The following is a 19,677-nucleotide window of genomic DNA, read 5'->3' as shown; positions in this document are numbered from 1 at the left end:
GGAACAATGGCAGGAGGGTGTCCACAATGAGGAAATCAAAGAAAAACTTGGAATGAACTCTATAGATGTAGCAGTCAGGGCGAACAGGCTTAGATGGTGGGGTCATGTTACACGCATGGGAGAAGCAAGGTTACCCAAGAGACTCATGGGTTCAGCAGTAGAGGGTAGGAGGAGTTGGAGCAGACCAAGGAGAAGGTACCTGGATTCGGTTAAGAATGATTTTAAAATAATAGGTTTAACATCAGAAGAGGCACCAATGTTAGCACTGAATAGGGGATCATGGAGGAATTTTGTAAGGGGGGCTGTGCTCCAGACTGAATGCTGAAAGGCATAATCAGTCTTAAATGATGATGATGATGATGATCTAATGACCACATTATTGGCAGAATGTGAGTAATCTTGTTATTGACAAAATGTTAATAACTGACCTTCCTTTATCAACTGGAAGACAATATCAATACATGTTTTGTTGAAATCACGCTACATTGACTGCACAAAGATAAATTAGTTTAAACGATATCAGCTATACCGTTCTGTCCATTAAAATTACGTCATCGTGAAAGTGGCCTGCAACAAATATTGAATTGGCATGAATGGCTATATCACTCACAGTTCTTGGAGACGCCCCAATGTGATTTTCAGTGCAGCCTAGGGACCGATGACCTCTGCAGTTTGGTCCCTTTCATCCCTAAACCAACCAACCAACCGATCAGTGCAGCCTGACATGCCACCATTCTGGATATTGATCTCAACCTCTCTGATTGCCTCTTAAAAATTTCTAAACATTTTACAGAGGTTTCACAGACACACACACTACTGGTACCCTCCAGGCCAGTCCACTGAAAGATCTCTCCTGTCATATCCTTGTGTGCACCTGATTCTCAAAGTACATCCCTTGTTACTGAATATCACTGAACCTGGAAAAATTTAACGCCTTCCAATAGAGCATTGACCACCTTCCATCAAGCGCTCAACTTCTGAACATCCTTCGCATCTTTTCTAGAGTGATATTCCACTGCTCACCTGATCTACAAAATATCATCCTAATGACATCCTTATTCTCAAGTTTTTACCACATGGATCGCATCTGTGTGAATGACCCAGGTGCAAATCTATCCAATGCATTCATACAGCACATCCTACTCCAGTGTCATCACAGTCATGCCCTGTCAGAGGCAGGGAACCTGGAAAAACTTTCATGCCATATATCAGTTCAGAGCAAAAATGTGCTTTCAGTGTACTATGGCATTTTCATTGTGTGCTGCTGTTGGTAACTGTTTGTGTGATGAATAATGAGAAGTGAAGTGAACATTACAGATTGTGAATTGGTTCTTGGTAGCCAATCATCATGCTGCTTCATAATTTCCTGTCATTCATAAATGAAGTTAACTAGTATTTTGTTCTATTAGATTAGAATTTAACCACATTGTCAAAATTTTCGGTGAATTGGAAATAGGATCTACAAGTAGGTTGTTGCAGTGACAAATGTATATCACAGGCTGTGCTACACATTAATCTATAATGACATTCATATGGACATTTGTCAGCTTTGCCATCTCACAACCAATTGTTACCCTCCAGCCTAACCTAGGTCTCGGGCTTCACTACAGATCAGTCTTTCAAAATGTCAAGTTTTCTTCCATTCACATTAGTTGGCTTCACCAACTCGCAACAAAATTGTCACATTCCAACCCAACATAGACCTTGGACTTCAATACAAGTTATTCTGTCAGCACATTTAATTTTCCTCCAGGCCTCAATATTGAAAACAAATCTATTCTCATTGGCTACTGTACACTGTCACCTGATCGTCTATGACAACAGTAACAAGGACACACTGGAAGAGCTTTGTACACCATAAATACATTTCGTCTAACTCTGCTGTGACGTCAGCGCAGCTTTTTACATGTGCTCGACTACCAGCCAGCTGTCTACCTGAACGAGTGGTCATTGCCAAGCTGTTGCTTATAGCAAAGTTGACCACCTAGTGGCAAAATGTGCTGCTCAGTATAACATGCCATGACTTCAGTGACTGCTTCACAAGTCATACCGTCTAGATCTTCTTTCTAAATCTCTGGATTGCATAGATTGGAATCGTTCTAAAACAATCTTTCCCTCATCAGTCACTGTGCTAATCTCAACCCCTCCCCCCAATCCAATTGGATCAACTTATCGTAAAAGCTACAATTGTGCTGCTTAATTCACGACATGCCATGACTTCAGTGACTGCTTCACAAGTCATACTGTCTAGATCTTCTTTCTAAATCTCTGGATTGCATAGATTGGAATCTTTCTAACACAATCTGTCTCTCGTCAATCTCTGTGCTAACATCAACCCCCCCCCCCCCCCCAGTCCAATTGGATCAATTTATCGCAAAAGCTACACTCATGCTGCTTAATCCATGATATCCCTTCCCCTCTGTATATGTTAGAATTACTTTTTGCATTTCCTCACTGATCTGGTTTTCCCCTAATGGTTTCTTCTGTAGTGGTCTTCTACAAATGTAAATAGTATGTGGTATACAGTACAGTATTTTCACAGTTTCATGTCTCAGCGGAAGATAAGATATATATGTGTGCATTACACAGGGTGCACATTAATAAAATCGACAAACTGCAGGGACATATTCCTGACTAGAAATGGAGGGAAAAAGATCCTATGAACGCGTGTCTGGAAATGGATGGTGTGCATGCAGCTACAACAAATGGTCACGGAACACAGTACTGGGCTGCATTGCATCCATGTCACAATAGATGTTCAGAGTGGCCACCATGGGATTGCAGGTACTAGGGAGAGTGGCAGTTGGCATGCAGGATGCACATGATCATACTTTGGCTTACACAATGTTGACGGGCCACTTGCTGGAGCATGCACTAGAGGTCATCTCAATATCCTATAGAACCCGGTCCTCCAAAGCTGGAATAGGCACAATCCGCCACCTCCCTGCATGTTAGTCTGTTTGACAGAAACCATGATCACACAAATGCCCAAAAAGCTCTTGACACATTGTGTGATGTGGTTGGTGAGTTGAAAGTACTTTTTTTTTGGTATAGCTTTGCTGCCTCTTGACCGTCTCCATCTGGTTGACTGTACACAAACACCATCTCAGCTTGTTTCTGACAATACCAGACCATTCTGCTGCATAACAGTACACTGTGTTAAACACACAAGGCACGTGGTCAGAGGAACTTTCATTTGTCAGCGCCATGTACAGTGGCAACAATGCTTATCTGGATACATGTTCAGAGGACATTTTCTCCCTAATTTCCGGTCAGGAATCCATCCCTGCAGTTCGCTGGTTTTATTAATATCCACCCTGTATACATTCCACAGAGGGAAAACAACATAGAAAAGTTTTTCACTGCCTGTCATAGCATGTTATTGGAGTGAACGCTTCAGGGAGCACGGTCTTCATTGACTGAGTGTGGGTTTGGGACTTCTGGTTCCTGAACAAGCGTCTGGTTAGTGCTGCCAGTCTTCTGTAACCATAAGCTCTGTGCATGTTTCAGTGGGCACCATACACCAAGATTGTGAATGACTGTGTATCACAGGGAATGGGAATCTTAGCTTTACCACCCAGATCATGGGGATGGTACAAACACTATTAAAAATTTCAACATCTAGGTGCATTACATGCCAAAAGTGTGCGTAGCTATTGAGGTGAAACAGTTGTCTAACTCCTGCCCAAGCAATTGAAAATCTGTCTGGGTGGACCCATAGTTGCTCATGAGGTGTCAGTGGATCCTATAACAAGCATAAACACACACGACAGGGTGTATGAAATCCCCCTCCCCAAAAGAAAAGGAAGATGGTGGAGGGAACATTTAAAAAACTTAAAGTTTTAGGTGGGTTATTAGTGTCCTAAAATCCGTGAACTAACTTTAAAATAATAACTTGCTTGGAAACTGATAGAGAAGGGAAGGTGGAATTATTAAGAAAGTCATTAAAAATCCGTGAATTCAATATAGCAGTTGGCATCTGTTACTTTCTCAACTGTAGAAAGAGTGTAGCTGTAGCCACATTAGATGGCGTGATCTAATGGAAATGGATATCCTGGAAATTAAGCAAGAATAGACGTGAGCTGGAATAGTCAACATAAAACAAATAATAAGACACAAAATAATGGAGAACTAATGGAGACTTCCACTTTCATTGCAACTTTTAGTACTCTGTTGTGACCTGAATATATCATTGCAAACTTGCTCACCTGTAAGGTTAGTCAGTCTTTACCTTGTTAACCTTATGAGCTGTTTAAAGTGTCAACATTTTGAGCATACAGCAGTGAGTTCTAAAGGAGAAGGTACACATGGAAAAGCACCCTTTGAACATGGCACTATCTATCTGGTTCCACCTGTATGCATCAAATCTTTCTAGGAGACCGTCAGTATGTAGCCAAGGCTGCCGAGAGGAAAAAAATTAATTAAAGTAACAAAATGTATCTTCTAAGCTGAACCCAAAAAGCAGTTTTAAGATTAAACCTCCAACCTTTGTCATCCATACTTCTTAACCCAGAATCTAAAGTAGAAGTTTCGATGCAGACAACATCCATGAAAACAAGAAGCAACAGCAGCACATGTACCTGCAATTTTACCTGCTAAAGCTAGCAGTAACATAGGTAGCCATAAAACAGGACAGAAGAAGGCTATTTTAAACCTAAATGTGGATTAAGTAGTCCAAAAATAGGGTGCCTACCCTTCCTCCATCACCCATGAAGGGTAAAGAGGCAAGGAAAGGGCCACAAAATGTTTTTAACAGAATGTGAGGGAAAAGAGACAAGGAAAGGACCACAAAATGTTGTCAACAGGATGTGCCAGGTGTTATCATGTGTGTACTACTGGCACAGCTGACTGATGAGACTAACATCATGGACCTAGAAGCTTCAAGACAAGGATGGGCAAGCCCCTGGTCAAATGGTGGCTCAGCACTGTGACATGAAGCCAGGAGGAAATTAAAATCATAGCTTTGAAACAGCTCTCTTACTTCAGTGGCATATTAATTGATTCAGAACACCATGCAGGAATTTAGACTCCTTTCATAGTGAAGGCCCCATGCTTTTGCCTGCAGCAGGTATGTTTTAAACATACTGCCTTTCCTGTAATTGGTGGCTATATCCTCCACAGAAAAGGGTGACCTTACTGTGGTCACAGGCCAAAGGATGAGGTGGCATTGTTTATCGTGGGGACATACCACTCCTCATCTGTGGTCTTAACTACAACGCAACTGGCAGCTGTCACAGTTCATGTGCGTAATAATAGTTACGAAAGAGGTGCAGGTTAATTTTAGAACTGGTGGGTGCAGGGAGGCATGTATGCCAGGTGACATTTTTTAAAATAAGTTTTATGTAATCCTAAATTGACCACCACATTTTATTGATATCTACATTGATGGCCCGAAGTGGGGGTCTTAATTGACTGGTCAGTCATGTGTCTCCTCCTCCCCCCCCCTCCCCACCCTACCCACCACCCCCAAATATGTCCTCTGATAGGGCTCCCGCAGCAAATTTCTCTCCGTTATATGGTATTTTTTGCTATCCTGTGGGCACTGGACCATATAACATTATGACAGTTATATTCTAGTTCTAAAAATTCCCTTCATGCCATTGAACAGATCACTGAGCAGACGGAATGGTTCAGGACTTCAGCTCTCACTACTACTCTTGCAGGAGGAGAAGAAGGAGATAATTTTCTCCTGTATGTCAGAGCATGCAGGGACCTGGGGAAATGATCATGCTTATAGGGCTAACATGGAGAGTTGTTCTCTCCAACCAGCACCTTTTCTGTCTCCCTCTGAACAGCCACCACATATGTGACGAGGAGGGCAGTGTGTTGGTGGGAGTCTGTGGCAGGAAATGACGGGCTAAAAGCTACAGTTAGTGAAATTTGCAGTGTCTTGGTTGCTTACCTTCTTCCAGTCATCATGAACAGACATAGTACTTAATGAGCTAAGGATGGGACATTGTTTCCAAATGCGCGGTTTTCTCCTACAACAGGGGGACCCACCAATGTTTGAAACATGCAGAACACGGGTGTTGAGGCACAATATTTTAACTGGGTGCATTTTATTTGCTGGCCTGAGAGGAAGTCAGTGTCATCTGTAGGACCTGCCCATTGTTTGAAATGTGATATGGATTTAAGTTTTTGTTTGTTATCTAATTTCCTTTCCAAAACATTGGGAAGGAAATTTTTGTATATTACAAGACCACATTTGTTGCTCTTGTAATGGGTTTAGAAGTTATTGTTGTTTTAATTGATTTTAATAACAGTCTTCTCTTTATATTTTATGTATGGACAGTGAAGACCTTACTGTTTAGTGACCTAAAATAATAGTAATTAAGTTAAAAATCACAGTCACCTTCATTTGAATAACACATTAATGAAGAAGGGAGGGCGTACATACCAAAGTAATGGGAATGTTCATTTATTTTCTGTTTAGAATTCTGTAAGAGAAGACATGCCCACATCCCATCCCCTTAAAATGCCACCTTTTTGCAGTTTCTTGAGTTTTAATCTACAGTTCATAACCAATAAATTGTGGTCAGAGTCCACGTCTGCCCCTAGATGTGTCTTAGAATTTAAAACCTGGTTCCTAAATCTCTGTGTAACCATTATATAATGTATCTGAAATCTTCCACTGTCTCCAGGCCTCTTCCATGTATACAACCTTCTGTCATGATTCTTAAACCAAGTGTTAGCTATGATTAAGTTATGCTCTGTGCAAAATTCTACCAGGCTGCTTCTTTTATTCCTTACTCCCATTCCATATTCACCTACTAGTTTTTCTTCTCTTCCTTTTCCTACTATCAAATTCCAGTCCCCCATGACTACTAAATTTTCATCTCCCTTCACTATCTGGATAATTTCTTTTATCGCATCATAGATTTCTTCAATCTCTTTATCATCTGCGGAGCTAATTGGCATATAAACTTGTACTACTGTGGTAGGCGTGGGTGTAGTATCTATCTTGGCTACAATAATGTTTTCACTATGCTGTTCGTAGTAGCTTACCCGTGCTCCTATTCTTTTATTCATTATTATACCTACTCCTGCATTACCCCTGTTCGATTTTATATTTACAACCCTGTATTCACCTGACCAAAAGTCTTGTTCCTCCTGACACCGAACTTCACTAATTCCCACTATATCTAACTTTAACCTATCCATTTCCCTTTTTAAATTATTTAACCTACCTGCCCAATTAAGGGATCTGACATTCCATGCTCCAATCCATAGAACACCAGTTTTCTTTCTCCTGATAATGACATCCTCCTGAGAAGTCCCACTGGAGATCTGAATGGGGGACTATTTTACCTCCGGAATATTTTACCCAAGAGGATGGCATCAACATTTAACCATACAGTAAAATTGCATGTCCTCGGGAAAAATTACGGCTGTAGTTTCCCCTTGGTTTCAGCTGTTTGCAGTACCAGCACAGCAAGGTCGTTTTGGTTAATGTTACAAGACCAGATCAGTCAATAATCCAGACTGTTACCCCTGCAACTACTGAAAAGGCTGCTGCCCCTCTTCAGGAACCACACATTTGTCTGGCCTCATAACAGATACCCCACCATTGTGGTTACACCTACGGTATGGCTATCTGTATCGCTGAGACAAGCAAACCTCCCCACCAATGGCAAGGTCCATGGTTCATTGGGGGGAGGGGGGGGGGGTGAAAAGACGAGGGCTAGCAAAAATCCTTGGGTAACAGAAGAGATATTGAATTTAATTGATGAAAGGAAAAATTATAAAAATGTAGTAAATGAATCAGGTGCAAAGGAATACAAACGTCTCAAAAATGAGATCAACAGGAAGTGGAAAATGGTTAAGCAGGGATGGCTACAGGTCAAACGTAAGGATGTAGAGGCACATATCACTAGGGGTAAGATAGATACAGCCTACAGGAAAATTAAAATAGACCTTTGGAGAAAAGAGAACTACCTGTATGAATATCAAGAGCTCATGTGGAAAACCGGTTTTAAGCAAAGAAGGGAAAGCAGAAAGATGGACAGAGTGTATAGAGGGTCTATGCCAGGGTGATTTACTTGAGGGTAAATTATGGACATGGAAGAGGATGTAGATAATGATGATGAAATGGGAGATATGATACTGTGTGAAGAATTTGACAGAGAACTGAAAGATCTAAGTCGAAACAAGGCCCCGGGAGTAGACAACATTCCAATAGAACTACTGATAGCCTTGGGAGAGCCAAGCATGACAAAACTCTTATCATCTGGTGAGCAAGATGTATGAGACAGGTGAAATACCCTCAGACTTCAAGAATACTCTAATAATTGCAACCCCAGAGAATGCAGGTGTGAAAATTACCAAACCTTCAGTTTAATAAGTCACGGCTGCAAAAACTGTCACGAATTCTGTACAGACAAAAGGGGAAAACTGGTAGAAGCCGACCTTGGGGAAGATCAGTTTGGATTCTGTAGAAATGTTTGAACATGCGAGACAATACTGAGCCTACTACTTATTTTAGAAGATAGATTAAGGAAAGGCAAACCTACTTTTCTTGCATTTGTAGACTTAGAGAAAGCTTTTGACAAATTTCTGAAGGTGGCAGGGGTCAAATACAGGGAGCGAAAGGCTATTTACAATTTGTACAGAAACTAGGTGGTAGTTATAAGAGTCAAGGGGCATAAAAGGGAAGCAGTGGTTGGGAAGGGATTAAGACAGGGTTGTAGCCTCTCCCCGATGCTATTCAATCTGTATATTGAGAAAGCAGTGAAGGAAACAAAAGAAAAATTCGGAGTAGGAATTAAAATCTGTGGAGAAGAAATAAAAACTTTGAGGTTCGCCGATGACATTGTAATTCTGTCAGAGACAGCAAAGGACTTGGAAGAGCAGTTGAACGGAATGGACAGTGTCTTGAAAGGAGGATATAAGATGAACATCAACAAAAGCAAAACGAGGATCATGGAATGTAGTCAAATTAAGTCGGGTGATGCTGAGGGAATTAGATTAGGAAATGAGGCACTTAAAGTAGTAAAGGAGTTTTGCTATTTAGGGAGCAAAATAACTGATGATGGTCAACATAGAGAGGATATAAAATGTAGACTGGCAATGACAAGGAAAACATTTCTGAAGAAGAGAAATTTGTTAACATCGAGTATAGATAAATTTAAGTGTCAAGAAGTCATCTCTAAAAGTATTTGTATGAAGTGTAGCCATGTATGGAAGTGAAACTTGGGCCTTAAATCGCTTAGACAAGAAGAGAATAGAAGCTTTCAAAATGCGGTACTACAGAAGAGTGCTGAAGATTAGATGGGTAGATCACGTAACTAATGAGGAGGTATTGAAGAGAATTGGGGAGAAGAGGAATTTGTGGCACAACTTGACTAGAAGAAGGGATTGGTTGGTAGGACATGTTCTGAGGCATCAAGAAATCACCAATTTAGTATTAGAGGGAAGCGTGGAGGGTAAAAATCGTAGGGGGAGACCAAGGGATGAATACACTAAGCAGTTTCAGAAGGATGTTGGTTGCAGTAGTTACTCAGAGATGAAGAAGCTTGCACAGGGTAGGGTAGCATGGAGAGCTGCATCAAACTAGTCTCTGGACTGAAGACCATAACAACAAGAACAAGAAAAGGCGGTAGTTGTAATTTTTTGCCTTCTTTGTTACATATTTGTAAGTACTGTATCTGTCTTTTTCTCGTGATTAGTATGTTCCATGAATGAAGAAACAATTTGTGTTGTGCATGTTGACAGGTTTTCTCTTTATACTGTGTTCATATTATGAGTTGTTACTGTCCTACCAATCAGTGTTCAGATTGCTTTTGTTGTATCTCAGGTCTTACATTTTCAATAAATCTGTATTCATTTGTTCAGCCTTTGCCGGCACCAGAACCTCCCACCATAGCACCACCAGAGATTAAAGATGGTGAAGAGGATTCGGAACTGAATATAGCTGAGGGTGAGGGTGCACAGATTTCAAGAGAACAAGGGGAGGTGGATGCTGAAGGAGGTTAGATTTGAAGTAATTTATAGAATATGCTAGATATAAATTTAATTTACATAAATTTATGTGTAAAGTAGGTTTAATTCGTTTAACATATATTTCTGTAGGAGATTATTGTTGCATTGGGTTGTAGCTTTTTCCTTGACAAGAATAATGTCTTATAAGCGGTTGCCTTTGTAGGTGTGCTACAATTTTCACAAGGTATTAAAACAAATGTTTTCTCTATCTCCTTCAATACATTGGTCAGTGGTACTGTTCTATGCTGAGCATAGTAACTTCTACACATTTTACTGTTGTGACATTTCTCATATTATGTTGTGGGCGTGGCTGGTGCTGTGAAACATACCAACCACATTTGAAGGGTTGTATCCTGCTGGCTGCTGTGTTTTCTTGATGACTGGTTTTGCCTAGTCTATTTTCACTGTTAATTTTATATGTGGTCTATTATTGAATAACATGTTATCAAACATTTCATTTCTGCACTTCGTATTTTATGGAAGATGCCAAGGATGCACTACAGTAAGGCAGTAGACCAGGTTGATCTGGTATGAGGTGTATGGATTTGGCATGCAGTTTCACATCTCTCATGGCCAGGCCGAAGAGCAGGATGATCGCGCTGGCATCCAATGTTGGCAGTGTAGAGGAACTGAGGCATCTGAAACATCCAGTGGCCGTGTCCGTAGACTGGGATCCAGGTCCCACCGTGAGGTGTGTCAGACGAGAAACGGTTGGCAAGACTGTCAGCAGCTGAGGAGCGAACTGTCTGGATCAAGTCTGTAAAGAGAGCAAACATAGGAATTGACACATGGAACAGGATAGCTGAAAGTGGTGCAAAAGCGCTCTGAAAAGCATATGAACAAATTGCGCCTATTGGCAGGAAGTGAGGGCGGGAGCACTTCGAAGTGAAGATTGTTGAGCTGAGAAGGCAGAAATGAGTACAAGATGTAAGGGGTCCGTAGGCCCTTACTATAAGTTTGCACTTGGCACAGGTCGATGGGGCAAACAATCGATAGTGTATCGTGTTGCGAGAGCGAGCTTAGAATTGAGTCAGTGTTGTTCCCAGGTTGTGGGCCGAGCCGTGTGGAGGCCTGTTGCTGTAATGCAAGGCTTTACCGACAAAGGGAGTGGCCATCGCCACGGTTTAACCCCTTTGTGTTAGAATAATACGGGAAAGTGAAGAAGTATAATTACGAGAGTGATTAGTGATATTTCTGTGCCAATATTTTTGGTTTCGCGTCTACCGCGCCGGCATCATTTGGATTGCAGTGTTGGATTGCAGTGATTGAATTTGCGTGTGACAATAATGAATAGCGAGGAAGCCTGTGCTGAGATTAGCCGTAATTAAATATGTATGACGAAGGCAGTGGCTGTCTCCTTCCTTTTGTATTTTTGAGACGAATATAGGTCCTTGATTATTGAAGCTGTGTTGGCATTTCTTCTTGTCACCGGACATTTCATTATTACAGCATTTGAGAAGGACAAAATGGAATGTAACAACTCCGTAGCAGTCAAATCCGATTGCCAGCCCCATTAGGTACACAGTCACATTAATTAATATTTATTTGGGCTGCTATTTAGATCCGGATCCGGTCGAGATACATAAATCGGAGGTGTTACACCCTTGGCTTACCGTGAAAGGACTAGTGCAATTTTCGGACGAATCGTAAAGAACAATAGGTAATTTTATCTTGCTTAACGCGATAAAATATTTTTTCCAATTTTGGATCGAGACAGAGCATAAACTTTGAAATTGCGACAAGAAGCAGTGCATTTTGAACAATACGAAGTAATAGCATCTTACGATTGTGACTAAACTTTTTCTTTGCCATATTAGTTAAGAATAATGGTGTCAATAAACTGTGTTATAATGTGCAAATGCGTAAATCTGCGCGAAAAACTGTGAAAAGTGGACACTAAAGAAAGACACGTGTGAACATTAAAATAGCAAAACGAACTAAGAATTTGTCACTAAAGCTTTTACAGAAGTGTTTAATAGTAATATTGTGACTGGAATTGCTTTTTAAATAGTGAAAATCGGACAGCTTCATGAGGACCCATAAACTGTTATGCGGACGACAATTTAGGTGGCGACGCAATTGTTGAGTGACGTCACGCAGGCCCGTGTAGCAGTTGCGCCAAAGAGCTTCGATCTGCGAGGTGATTTCACACGTCATCCCAACTACCTGTGCGAGGAGTAGGTCAAGTACAGACGCACTACACCGACGGTCTTCAGCGCGACTTCGAGACACCGAGTGCCGACCCGGCATCTAGCGGCCGAACTACAAACTACACCCGCCTGCAGTGCCACGGAGCGGCCGACGGAGAACTACGACGACTCGCCACAGATCTTCAGCGCGACTTCACGCGGCTCTGGCGGCAGTACAGCGCCACGCCCACTTCAAACGTCAAAACATCGACTCGTGGTAACGTCAGTTGGTGAGTGAAGATGACTGGTTGGCATAACATTAAATTGTAGTGTGCAGTCTTCGCGGTAAATAAACAATTGTAAACTGAGTTTCACATTAGGAAAAGTGCCTAATTACAATAATTTCCGAAAAGTTTGCGAAACATACTCTGAAATATAGCATACTTATGGATGCATGCTGCGCTGTCTAAATGGTGATTATACAGATATGCTCATTGTGTTTGGTGATTTTACATTTATAGATTTAACGAATGGTGTGATTTATCTTATTTAGAACATTTTACATAAGCTGTGTACGTGAGAATTGATATTTGAAGTTATTAGGTTTTGAGAGTTGTTATGTTCGGTATTCAGATGTATTGTATCAATTTTGGGATTAACTGAAAAATACTTCAGGTACTGTTTGATTAGTTTCATGGTAATTAGGAGTGTTTTGGGTTACTAGAAGTTATGTTATATTACTTGCCTGTGCATTAAAAATAAACCAAACATGTCTACTGAAGATAAGCAAGTTTGTGAGGCAGTAGTTGAAAGGAAAGGGATAGGACAGGAAGACAGAGATGATTCAGGAATCAGTGATTATGTATTGTCATTAGAGAGCCCATTAGCGCATTCAACTAGTTATTCCGAGACACCGGGACAAGCGACGAGAGATAAGCCAGTCTCAGAGGATGCAGATATACGGTCGATGTTAGCAGAGTTGCTAAAGGAGACCAGGGCAACAAAAGAGAAGGATTTACAAGAAACTAGAGAAAGGGAAGAGATATTCTGCAAATCACTAAAGGAAGATTTACGAGAATCGTTAGAGAAGGAAGCCAAAGAAACAAGAGAATCAGTAAAGGAAGATTTACGAGAATCATTAGAGAAGGGTTTACAAGAAACAAGAGAATCACTAAAGGAAGATTTACAAGAAACTAGAGAAGAGGGAAGAATGTTCCGAGAATCATTAGAGAAAGGTTTACAAGAGATCAAAACATCGCAAATGAAGATAGAATATAAGCTGAAGAAGGAAATGCAGGAGCTACAAGAACAGTTGAAAATGGACATCAACGAGAGAGAGAATAAGCTACAGAAGAGTATAGACCAAGTCCAGGGAGACGTGGAGAAGATGGAAGGAAAGTTGACAAAAAAGATAGAAGACGATGTTGAAGAAACTAAGGCCGAATTGGGAGAAAGGATCGCCGAGGTGACGCAGATGCAGAAACAATGCAATGATGCAGTTAAGGGGATAGGAGATAGGCAAAACCAACTGGCTGTCAATCTGAGAAATGCTATAGCCGTGCAACGAGAAGAGGATAACAAGAGGGTTGCAATTGAGGTCAGGCAATTACAACAGGGAGTGCAGCAATTGGAGAGCAAGACAGAAGAAATTGATAAACGAATTAACAATGCCACTTTAACCGTTGGGGAAGGTAGAGTCGTTACCTTGATGAGCAGTGATAATCGGTACGTCCGAAATAATACAGGGCAGAAATTTAGACCGAAAGGAGGGTTGCACCCAATGATATTTATGAAATGGTTAAAAGGAGTTTTCCCAGCACATCTTAAAGACTCAGACAAGATTCAATTTGCAATAGATAGAATGGAAGGTGAGGCCTTCACTTGGGGAGTCAGGAAGAAGGAAGGGACTACTAGTTATGATCAGTTTGAAGAGGAATTCTTGAAGAAATACTGGTCCAAAAGTCACCAGTGTGCGGCAATTGAGGACCTACTCCACCGCAAGTCACTTAGTACATGGAGAGGAATGTTGAGAGAGTTTGCCGAACATTTGTGGGAATTGAACGAGACCTTGGAACAACCCCTGAGTGATGACGTAAAGATATCAGCGATAAAAAGAAGAATGAGCCAGAGAATGCAAGAAACTGTATCCGGGAGCCTAATTAAAGATAGGGAGGCCTTGATGGAAATACTGGAACAGTTGGAATCTGTTCGATCACAGGAACACAATCAAGCTAATGATCAAAACCGAGGTGGAAGTAATGACCCAAGGAATCATTTTGGTAATTCGTCTAATTATAGAGGAAGAGGTGGTGGCCATAGGTACAGGAACCATAGTAGTGAACGGCAATGGAGAAATGATTGGAGAAGGAGTGAAGAACCAAGAGATCATGAGAGAGGATGGGATAGGCGAATGAATGACACAGTGCATATAGAAGAGGCGGAGAGACCGGAAAACTGAATGACACTCCAGATGAGGTCCGGTCAGGAGTGAGAGCTACAAGGACCAGAGTAAACCTACTAAGACGCGACAATGGTGGAGATCTGAGAGAAGATCTACTGGAGGAAAGAAGTAGGGTTCCCAAAGAACCCATGCTACCCATGATGGGGATCAAGCTATGTGGACTGAATATCGAGGCATTAGTCGATACAGGAAGTGAAGCATGTGCAGTATCCAAGAGGTTATATGAACAAGTACTAAAAGCAAATATTAGCTTGCCTAGTTTCCCGGTGAGTGGAGTGAGAATTGTGAATGCGTTGGGTGCAAGGAGTAAACCTATTAAAGAACAAGTGTTGATTACCTTCGAGGTAGAGGGAGAAGAATACGAAGCAACATTTTTGATGGTGGATGGATTGAACACATCAATTATTTTAGGGATAGATTGGTTGAATGAAGTTGATGCAGTAGTGAGTTTTGATGAAGGTACCATCAAGGTCAAAGGAAGAAAGGGAGAAGAGAAGAGGTTAAAGTTTGCTGAGGGGAGTGCAATCAAAGAAGAGGAGGAATTCAGAAGGATAAGTTTGTGTTATGAAGAGGAACCCACCATGGGATACGGGGAAGAGGAACTAGAAGAATAAGTGTTGATATACCTTGAGGGATTAGCACGAGAGAATAGACATAAAGAGGATAAGATCAGTAAAAAGTTGGAGGAGATGAAACACCTAGATGAGGGGACTAAGAGGAAATTAGCCACAGTATTATACAGGCGTTGTAAGATATTTTCTCAACGGCCTGGTATCATGAAAGGGGTGGAGTGTAAGCTAAAGATAAAGAACCATAAACCGTTTAATATAAAACAGTATCCCATTCCCCAGGCGAAATGAAGAGCAGTAGATGAAGTGATACAGAGGATGATGGACCTTGGTGTTATAGAAAGGGCCAACAGTCAATATAACAACCCCCTATTTGTTGTTGATAAGAAGGATGGAAAGGTGAGGATAGTTTTGGATGCACGAACAGTGAACAAAATCATCAAGCCGGAGCGGGACAAACCTGAGACTATAGAAGAGCTTATTCAAAAGTTCTGAGGGGCAAAGGTGCTTAGTAGTATCGACTTAACTGCTGGTTACTGGCAAATACCATTGGCCACAGAGTCCCGCCAGTATACAGCATTTACTTATGGAGGAAGGTGCTATCACTTTAGAGTGTTGCCATTTGCGCTTAATGTGTCAGTGTCTGAATTCATAAGAGCGATGGATAAGATACTAGGCGAGGAGTTACTTAAAAAGGTCACCGTCTACGTGGGTGACCTCTTGATAGCAAGCGAATCATGGGAAGAACATTTGAATAGATTGGATGCAATCTTGGCAGCTTTTGAAACCGCAGGGGTAACTGTAAACCTGGACAAGTCGGAATTTGGCAAATCAAAGATAAATTGCTGGGCCATATAATATCCGAGGAGGGTATCTATCCTGATCCTAGTAAAATGGAGGCTATTAGAAAATTTCCGACCCCCCCATAGTAAGAAGCAGTTGCGAGCATTCTTTGGGGTTTGTGAGTTTTATAGAAAATTTGTCAAAGGATCTGTACTTAATGCCCCGAGTATGAGGGAATTGACCAAGGTGAGGATGCCGTGGCATTGGAGTGCAGAGTGCCAAACCGAGTTTGAGAATATCAAGGAAGCACTATATAGTGCAGACATATTGTACCATCCGGATTTTTCCAAGGATTTTTATTTAGGAGCAGACAGCTCTGACTATGGGCTAGGAATACATTTGTACCAAATGGAGAGGAGCAGAAATGGTGAGAGTGTAAGAACAATAGCGTTCGGTAGCAGAAGTTTAAATGCTTGGGAGAGGAAATATTCGATTACTGAAAGGGAGGCATTGGCAGTTGTGTGGGGGTTTAAGCGTTTCCGGTATTATTTGGCCGGGAGGCATGTGAAAGTAGTGACTGACCATAAGGCCCTTACATTTCTGACTACAAGCAAGTTGAGGCATAGCAGACTAACGCGATGGGCCCTGGCATTATAAGACTATGACTTCGAGATAATTTATGAACCAGGAGCAACACATATAATACCTGATGCTTTATCAAGATTACCAGCTGACTCGAGAGGAATGTTGGTGGACAGGCCAGAAGGAGGAGGAGTTAGAATTAACTTGGTGAAGGGAGTACAGTATGAAGAATTCATAAGGAAGTTCCTAAAGAATGTGCATAGGGAACAAAACGAGGATGAGAAATTAAAGACAATTAAAAACAAATACAGGTGTGCAAGAGAGGAAAGAATTCGCACATTTTATTATATTCATAATGGGATACTTTATAAAAGAAACAAGGAGAGTGAGGAGAACTGGAAACTCTGTGTGCCTGAGCATGTGGTAGAAAAATTAATTTGGTATACGCACCTCAACAACATGGGAAGGCGTATACGTAAGATACTGAGTACATGTGACACCTGTCAAAAATTTAAAACGACTACAGTACAGCACAAAGGATATATGCATCCAATTGTACCAACAGTAATTAAGGACATAGTTGCAGTGGATCTCTTTGGGCCGCTTCCTGCCTCACAAGGGAATTACACACAAATCTTTAGTAGTGGAAGAGCTGGTTTCCAAGTACATAAAATTTTACCCGTTGAAGAAAGCTACTAGTAGAGCCATCATTAACCATTTTGAGAAAGACTATTTTCAAAAGGTGTGTATTCCTAAGCGAATTTTGAGTGATAATGGGTCACAATTTAGGTCAAAGGGGTGGACAGAGATGCTAAATGAGCACAGAATAGAGCAAATTGCCATTTCTAGGTATAGGCCAGCTTCTAACCCTGCAGAACGAACAATGAAGGAATTGAACCGTTTATGCCGAACATACTGTCATAGGAAGCATGGTTCATGGAAAGAATATCTGGAAGAATTTGAGCGGGTCAGGAATCACCTCCCACATGATTCTACAGGGTTTGCACCATGTGAAGTATTGCTCAATCAAGAACCCGACAGTATTTTTCGTGAGTTGGTAGTCTACCCACCAGGATGTTCATTGACTTGGGAAAGGAAATTGGAGCTAGTGGAATTAAGTATGAAGGAGAAGGCTAGAAAAAGACAGGAAAGACACAACAAAGCTAGTGAAACCGATAACTTACCGAATGGGAGACCTGGTACTAGTAAAGGTTCATGCAAAATCAAAGAAAATAAACTCTGAAATACATAAATTTAACCACGTTTATAAGGGACCGTACAGGATTATAAAAATTGGTCATCCTAACACTGTGGAGTTGGAATATGCACGGACAAAGAGAGTGCATGGTAAGGAACACGTGGAAAACATAAAAAGGTACTACTCGCACGAGAACAGGGATAACCCAGATGAGGAAGGGGAACTCGATTAGGGCAAATGTCTGAAATGAGAGTGTTCAAGCTCCTTGATGTAGTTGAGCAGGACATGTTTAGAACATTTAGTTGTTAAACGGACATTTGAAAAAGGAAAATGTTTATTTACATTGTGTTTTCTGATGTATTATAATTAGAATTGCATATTTCATATCGACGATTACCTGAGAATGGGTATAAAACCTGTAACAACTAATTTGTAGTATAATAATTCATATGTCATGTGTTCAAGTAATAATTTTTGAGTGTATGTTGTGTGTTTCATTCAATATTGGACTATAGAGGACTATTGCTGTTTGATATAAAAAATTGTAATTTGGACAATGCCATGTTTATGAGGTGTAATAACCTTTTGTAGAATATTATTGTGGAGGCAGCCCACTACCGGAGTCGAGGGATTATTTGGTGAATTGTAATTTCATTAATTATTTACACTATGTGTTTTGTTCAGATGTAGCAATGTCTAATTCCCTTGCCGATTGTTTTACGCCAGTGGCTCCAAAGAAGTTTTCGAGGGCGGGGATGTAAGGGGTCCGTAAACCCTTACTATAAGTTTGCACTCGGCACAGGTCGATAGGGCGAACAATCGATAGTGTGTCGTGTTGCGAGAGCGAGTGTAGAATTGAGTCAGTGTTGTTCCCAGGTTGCGGGCCGAGCCGTGTGGAGGCCTGTTGCTGTAATGCAAGGCTTTACCGACAAAGGGAGTGGCCATTGCCACGGTTTAACCCCTTTCTGTTAGAATAATACGGGAAAGTGAAGAAGTATAATTACGAGAGTGATCAGTGATATTTCTGTGCCAATATTTTTGGTTTCGCGTCTACCGCGCTGGCATCATTTGGATTGCAGTGTTGGATTGCAGTGTTGGATTGCAGTGATTGAATTTGCGTGTGACAATAATGAATAGCGAGGAAGCCTGTGCTGAGATTAGCCGTAATTAAATATGTATGACGAAGGCAGTGGCTGTCGCCTTCCTTTTGTATTTTTGAGACGAATATAGGTCCTTGATTATTGAAGCTGTGTTGGCATTTCTTCTTGTCACCGGACATTTCATTATTACAGCATTTGAGAAGGACAAAATGGAATGTAACAACTCCGTAGCAGTCAAATCCGATTGCCAGCCCCATTAGGTACACGGTCACATTAATTAATATTTATTTGGGCTGCTATTTAGATCCGGATCGGGTCGAGATACATAAATCGGAGGTGTTACACAGAGTACATGAAATGTTAACCTGGTGGGCCCAGAAGGCATAAATGAGTGTGGAAGCACTGGAAATGGAAATGATGGTACTGGGAGGGTAGAGTTGGGTGCAGTAGCACATGGGATGTAAAATCTGTAAAAAATTTTATCTGGATGGCAGAAGATTGTGCTGGCAGGAAGAGGTGTGTGTGGAAGCATAGTTGACTGCAGAAACACTGTAAAAATAGGAAATCAAGTGCAGTTATGGTGCCTGGAACAAAGTCAAGAAACGTGCTCAGATTAGAAACAGAAGACTGGATCAGACATTTCGGGCATGGATGAGGCATGGAATGTGGCAGACATGAGGGAAGAGTCTCAGCTACAGAGGTGTGCTGGTAAGAGACATTGGAAGGACTACATGTGATGGTGGATGTGGACACAGGCTTAGGTGCCAGGAAAGAAGGAAACTGCTGCAGTGCTGTCTGACAGCGGATGACCATGGAGGAGTGTCGGGATGGGCCGGCCAGGGTGGCCGAGCGGTTCTAGGTGCTACAGTCGGGAACC

At 41.4% G+C, this 19,677-nt stretch overlaps 1 protein-coding gene across 4 annotated transcripts in view; it reads left to right on the top strand.

Moving 5' to 3' along the window:
* LOC124593722 (pre-mRNA 3'-end-processing factor FIP1) overlaps positions 1-19,677 on the top strand; it is a 108,857-nt gene that overhangs the window by 3,910 nt on the left and 85,270 nt on the right. For all 4 annotated transcript variants that reach the window (XM_047132037.1, XM_047132036.1, XM_047132035.1 and 1 more), the window contains exon 2: positions 9,832-9,967. In XM_047132037.1, the coding sequence (XP_046987993.1) occupies positions 9,832-9,967 (136 nt within the window). The remainder of the gene's footprint in view (positions 1-9,831; positions 9,968-19,677) is intronic.

The sequence above is a fragment of the Schistocerca americana genome, chromosome 2 (genome assembly GCF_021461395.2).
Source record: "Schistocerca americana isolate TAMUIC-IGC-003095 chromosome 2, iqSchAmer2.1, whole genome shotgun sequence".
In the NCBI taxonomy this organism is placed as follows: Eukaryota; Metazoa; Arthropoda; class Insecta; order Orthoptera; family Acrididae; genus Schistocerca; species Schistocerca americana.
The sequence above is the reverse complement of the archived record's forward strand: the minus strand, read 5'-3'. Positions and strand labels throughout refer to the sequence as shown.